Source organism: Balaenoptera musculus, chromosome 19 (assembly GCF_009873245.2).
Source record: "Balaenoptera musculus isolate JJ_BM4_2016_0621 chromosome 19, mBalMus1.pri.v3, whole genome shotgun sequence".
Lineage (NCBI taxonomy): Eukaryota > Metazoa > Chordata > Mammalia > Artiodactyla > Balaenopteridae > Balaenoptera > Balaenoptera musculus.
In genome coordinates, this window is record NC_045803.1 from 56,527,027 (window position 1) to 56,533,026 (window position 6,000).

The 6,000-nt window shown below is 50.9% G+C and overlaps 1 protein-coding gene across 1 annotated transcript in view; it reads left to right on the forward strand.

Moving 5' to 3' along the window:
- Positions 1 to 5,371, forward strand: part of USP10 (ubiquitin specific peptidase 10) — a 73,237-nt gene extending 67,866 nt beyond the window's left edge. The window contains exons 13-14 of the mRNA XM_036832522.1: positions 1,075 to 1,140; positions 4,343 to 5,371. Coding sequence (XP_036688417.1) covers positions 1,075 to 1,140; positions 4,343 to 4,530 — 254 coding nt within the window. The 3' untranslated portion in view covers positions 4,531 to 5,371. The remainder of the gene's footprint in view (positions 1 to 1,074; positions 1,141 to 4,342) is intronic.
- Positions 5,372 to 6,000: the final 629 nt, after the last annotated feature.

The window sequence follows — 6,000 nt, forward strand, 5'->3', positions numbered from 1 at the left end:
AACCATATGAAAATATTACTAGGTGAGAGAAATACTAAATATAAGGAGTTGACGGGTCAGTGGCAGAAAACACTTTCCCTTATGCTAAGTATTAGCAGCTCTGCGGAGCAGCCACCTGACTGGCTTTTCAGTGGACGGGGAGTGTCCCCCGCCCCCCAGCGGCAGGGACCCCGGCCTTAGGGCTGCAGCCCCAGCCCCGGGTCTCCGCCAGGTCTCCGGGGCTTGGCAGCTTGGGTACATCGTGGTGAACGCACCTAGTTGTCTTGCTGAAAGTGAGCTTGAAGGAAAACTTTCCTGGAAAGCTTCAGAATTTGTGAGAAACGTTCTGTGCAAACATGAAGTTCGATCAGGAGCGTCACGAGCTAGAGGTGACTCTCGAAGTGTCCGGGTGCCTGGAGAACAGAAGAGAGGACATGGGGCGTCGTCCCTGGTCTCCTGGAGGAGCAGACTGCCGTCCTCCTCCTTCCTTCCTCCCCACGCTGCCCGGCACTGGCACCTGCCGGGCAGTGGGCCTGGGGTCACCATCGCTTCACCTGCACCCCAGGCACGTTGCATTTCCTTCCCCCTAAGATTCGGACTCTGGCTCTCAGCCCTGCTCTCACGAGTTGCCGCCTTCGGCTGATAGGTTTGCCTCCTGTGCCAGTTCATGGTCCGTTTGAGGACCAGAAAGGGGAAGAAACGCCAGCCGAAAATCATCTTACTGTTTATTGGAGTTTTGTGGTCTGACTCACGTGTAAAACATTTTAAACCTTAGGCTTTTCAGGGCTGCTTTGCTCTTGTTTTTTTTCTTTCCCATTTTTTAGAATATCTGCTTGTAAGGGGTCTCTAGCATGAGCTAGAGGCTCAGTATATGCCCCTGTCCTCTGATGGGTGGGTTCTGGTGACGTCCGTTACCACCCTGCAGCTGGTCTTCCTCACTGCTCAGTTTTTATGCAAATGAGGGGATGGAGTTCTGTTTGGTCTCCCTGGTCCACTGGGTGGGTTACTTGAATGGAGGCTGCTGTCTGCCCCTTTCTGGGAGCTCTGTGTGTCAGCGCTTTTATAGATTAAAGCTCTTGATATTTTGTTTTTCAGAACTGCTCTCTCCAGGGGTTAAAAATAAGAATTTTAAATGCCACAGAACCTATAGGCTATTTGCAGGTAAGTAAATTTGTACAACATTTTCCTATTAAAGCAATGATGAAAAGGTTTATACCCAGGCGCAGTTTTGTTGTAATGCCACTTAACGTAGAGAGTAGATTATTGGTATCCCTGTGGACTTTATAAGTCCGAAAATCATTTGAAAATGTGCGTTTTACCTAAAATTTGGTGTGTTTGGAGTTTGACAGAATATTCTCTTGGCTCTAAAGCTCAGCCCAACGTGAGACGTCGTTTAACACGAGTGTCTCTGTCTTGGAGCCGGAGGTGCGGGGTTGCCAGGCTGGGAGCCCTCCCTGCTGCGGCCGTAGTGCCTGTAGGAGTGGGTGCTGAGGCGTGGCCCCAGCCAGGCTAGGGGAGCACGGGCTCTTCAGCCGCCCACGACCTCCTGCCCGCCCCCTGCAGAGCTCCCCGCAGAGCCCGTCCGTCTTCTCCGCCTCCTGTCCTTCCATCCTTCTTTCTCTTTTACAGCCCGAGTCTTTTATGCCTTTGAGGCCTTACGTGTCTTTTAAGAGTTGCTGGTTGCAACAATCGTGTTTGCTTTTCTGGCCGTTTTTATTAGAATTTTCTAGCTGCTCTCCCACCGCTCCTTTGGTGTTGCCTTTGGTGAGCCTGTCTGTAATGACTGTTGTTTATTGGCCCTCACACGGTCATTGAGCATTTTCACTGGATACCTTCTGTGTAGTATCTCATTTAGTCCTTGCAGTGTCCTGAGAGGTACGTGGTGCTGTCCTCATTTTGTAAAAGGACAAACTGAAACTCGTGGAGGAACGCTGGCCGCTCTGTGCCCTTAAGTGGCAGAGCAGAGCTTCCCACTCCTGCCCTCGGTCCACCCCTGAGCTCTTGGCATGTTGGATTGGGCCCTGGTCGGTGGGTGGGTCGGGTGCCAGGTTAGAAGGTGTTGGGCCCGGTTGGCCCTTTCTTCCCACCAGGACCTGCTCCCTCTGACTCGCTCTTCTCCCCGGAGGTGGCTGATGACAGCCTCACCCCAGCCTGCTGGGACCTGGTGGGCAACGCACTCCGGGGTGTAGCCACCCTCCCCATGACCTGCCTTGGGCTGGAAGCTCGGAGGCCTCTCTGTGGGCTTCCTCTGAGACCAGAGGGCCCCCGGGGTCCAACCTGGCTCCCTGGGGTTTGGTACTGAGGTCCCAGGTTGATGACGTGTTTCTCCGAGTCTCCCTGCAGCCTCCCTTGGGGCCCTGTCAGGGCAAGGTGATGATCAAGGGCAGGGTTAGCAAGTCTTGTCTCCTGGTCAGGGGGCCCTGGTGTGAGTGCACCCCTACCCCTCCCGCCCGCCCCGGCCCGGGGCTGCTTCTGGAGTCGCTCTCGCCTGCACCCCTGAATCCTCATGTGAGCCTTCTAATCTCAGAAATACGGTCACCGGATTGGTTGCAGTTTTCTGTAAACTGTGAGTAAAGAGGTACTTTTAAAAATGGTTTTGATTGCGGGACAAAACGAGTTAGTATAGTGCGTGAGCTTTTGGAAAACTCTCATTCTCAGCTCTGCTTCTGTGACGCGGGCTTGCTGCGCGTCTGTGACACATCACCACGTTAGGTACAGGTCTGCTGCTTGAGAAACCTGAATACGGGTAGAGCGCTTCTCTTCTGACTATTTAAAATGAAGTGTCGTAGAGGAAATGCAAATCAGTTAAACCCACAGGTCCTTTAAATCCTACTGACCTGGTCACTTTAAAAAAACCAAAACCAAGTCTGGTAGGTCTTAGAGGTGAAAATCCAGGACAGACGCCCCACAGCTGGATTTGGGGTCAGAGGGGCATGCTGGTGTCGGGGCTCCCCTTGCCCTGCGGCAGCCTCTCCATCGCTGTGGCCTGCAGGACTCAATGCAGCCGTGAGCTGGTGCTGGTTCCGTTGCTGGTTTCCCACCTGATGGCCCAACAGTCTTGCTGTCCCTCAGTGACCAGTCACGTTCGTCACCGGCAGGCCAGAGCCCCAGTGTCCTCTGAGCCCCAGCAGAATGGCCTCCGTGCAGAGCCCGGCTCTGACCAGCCCAGGTCACTGGCTCACGGTGGATTTGGATGTCCCTACAAGTGGGAGAGCGCGCTGACGTTCAGGCTATTTATTGCTGAAATTTCGTACCAGATTGTGCCCCTCTCTCCAGGAGACTGTCCTTCATGCCACTCACGGCAACGCACAGCTCACCCTGGCCACACTGCTGCCCCCCTCCCCGGAATGTCACTGGAGGCTGTTTCCCTCACACGGGGTCAGGTCTGCTGGTGGCCGGGCCACCTCCCAGCCCCTTCTCTGCATAGAAGGGGGAGGATGTGCCCTTCCACTGTCTTCAATACCGTTTCAGCATCTTCCAACAGTTATATTTGTTTTAGACCTCTGACTCAGGCTTCCTGTTTGAATTACACAATTTTAATGATCAAGTACATGGCAGGTATTTTTTTCTGTTAAAACATGGTTGTAGACAAATTGGAAATTTTTTCTAAAAGAAAAAAAGAGCAATGACTAGTGTCTGCAGGGTGACTCCACAACTGCCCACTCAGCCCAGCTAACTGCGCTGGTGACCCTCCTGGGGCAGTGCTGTCCTTGTCACGGGTGACAAGAAAACCTCAGATTCTTGTTTTTTTCATGTAATGTAAGCATATTCTTACACCACCAAATACTTTTAATCTGGTCTGTGAAAAAATTCACCTTATTGTAATGTAATGCACTCAGCATTCCTTCTAGTGTGAATATAGGCTTTTGCATGTTTTCACTTTGTCCAAGATTGAGATACTCTGTTGAGAACAGTCTAGAAGTGGAATTGGCTGGATCAGGGCCTGATGTTTGGGCCTCGGTGTGCATTCCCAGAGGGCCATTGGCTGATGGCTCTGCAGGGAGCGTCTCTGTGTCCTGCTTCCCAGGGGACTGTCTCCTGTATCAAGTCTTGAGGCGCTGGCGAGCCTGCCTACGGGGCTGACAGATGGGACGACCCCATTAGTTGACATTTCTTTTATAGTTTGTGAGATATTGAGCATTTTAAATATGTTATTAAGACATAGATGTATGACTTTGTATTGTAAATTGTTGAACGGTTTTGAGTTGAAACAGCATTGCTTTGTATAATCCCACTTCTCTGTCCCACCTGCCTTGGTGCCAGGCCTTTCGTGGGACAGGCAGGCCTCTGGCGGGAGCAGGCGGGCACCTTAGGCGCTGGTGTGCGGAGCCGTTCTCACGGGCGCCCGGGCCCTCTCTTGCAGTGGTCTACCACCACGGCAGCAGCGCCACGGGCGGCCACTACACCACGGACGTCTTCCAGATCGGTCTCAACGGCTGGCTGCGCATCGACGACCAGACGGTCAAGGTGATTAACCAGTACCAGGTGGTGAAGCCCGCTGCCGAGCGCACAGCCTACCTCCTGTATTACCGCCGCGTGGACCTGCTGTAGCCGCCGCTGTGTGTGCCCGACGCTGCTTGTAGAGCGCCGGCTCTCACCGACTCCCCTCCTCTCTTTAGTGGCTCTTTAGAGAGAAACTCTTTCTTCCTGTTGCAAAAATGGGCTAGAATGAAAGGAGACGCCTGGGGTTTGTGCACAACATAGTTTATGTTGACTTCTAACTTCCAAATCAAAATCATCTGGTTGAAACAGACTGTCGCTTGATTTAAGCAAATACACAAAAAACCACATTTCCGAAATAATGCCGATTCCTGAGTAAGAAGGGGAACTTGCATTTGATTCCCAGTCTAACTGCATAGTAGAATAAATCCTGCACCAGCAACAACACTTGTAAATTTGTGAAAATGAATTTTATCTTTCCTTAAAAAAATAAATTTTTTAATCCATCACACTTTCCTCCCTCACCCTTTAGTTTTTGATAAATGATAAAAATGAGCCAGTTATCAGAGAAGAAATAGTTCTTACTTCAAAAGATAAACAAACACAAAAAATAAGTTGCTGGTTCCTAATAGGAAAAATACATTTTAATAATTGTGCGATGAGAAGCTGCTTACGTACACATTGCAGATCAAATATTTGGAGTTAAGATGTCAGTCACATAGATGGGTGATTGTAACTTTATTGCCATTAAAAGATTTCAAATTGCATTCATGCTTCTGTGTACACATAATGAAAAATGGGCAAAATAATGAAGATCGATAATTCCCTGCGTCTGCTGTCTAATTCTGCTGTCTGCTCTTCTACGATGCCGCGTCTCTAATTGTACACAGTTAGTGATAGCTAGGAGTATAAAGTTGTCGCCCATCAATAAAAATCACACAGTTGGTTTAAAGCTGCGTGTGTGGTGTTTCTTTGACGGCAAATGCCTTTTCCAGTAACCGGAGTTCAAGTGGGCAAGACTGGGCTGCTGGAATTAAAATAAGCCCCTGGGGCAGCCTGACGTGTTTGTGAAAGCTGACCCAAGCCCTCAGGTGATTCTTGTTTGCTATTTCCAAAGTTATTAACTCTAGTGATTTGGATAAATGAATTTTAAAAAATCTTCAAATAGCAGAAAAGAGGAGGTAAGCGCTCTCTCCATTGTTCTGTCGCCTGCATTGCTCAGTTCAAGGCGGGGGCGGATGCGGGTCATGGCTGAGCATCTTTGTCATTGCCTGCTACCGAGCATGCTACCTGCGCCTCAGGTGCCGCCTCCAGATGTGGAAAGGAAGCCTTTCGAGATGGAGGAGACGGAGAGGAGAGCCGTCATACGTGTCAGGCTGCTGCCGGCAGCTCTCGTGCCCGTGGCACCCTGGTTCCAGAAGGCCCTGTGCAGGCTGCTCACAGCCTGTGTGCTGGGGTCCCCCGAGTAGCGGGTTTACATGGTCCAAGCCTCTCCCCCAGGCTCTTCCGCTTACCGTCCGCTGTTGCTAATTGTAGCCACGTGCCACTGCAGGTTCGGAGCTTACTTCTAAAATTACAGTA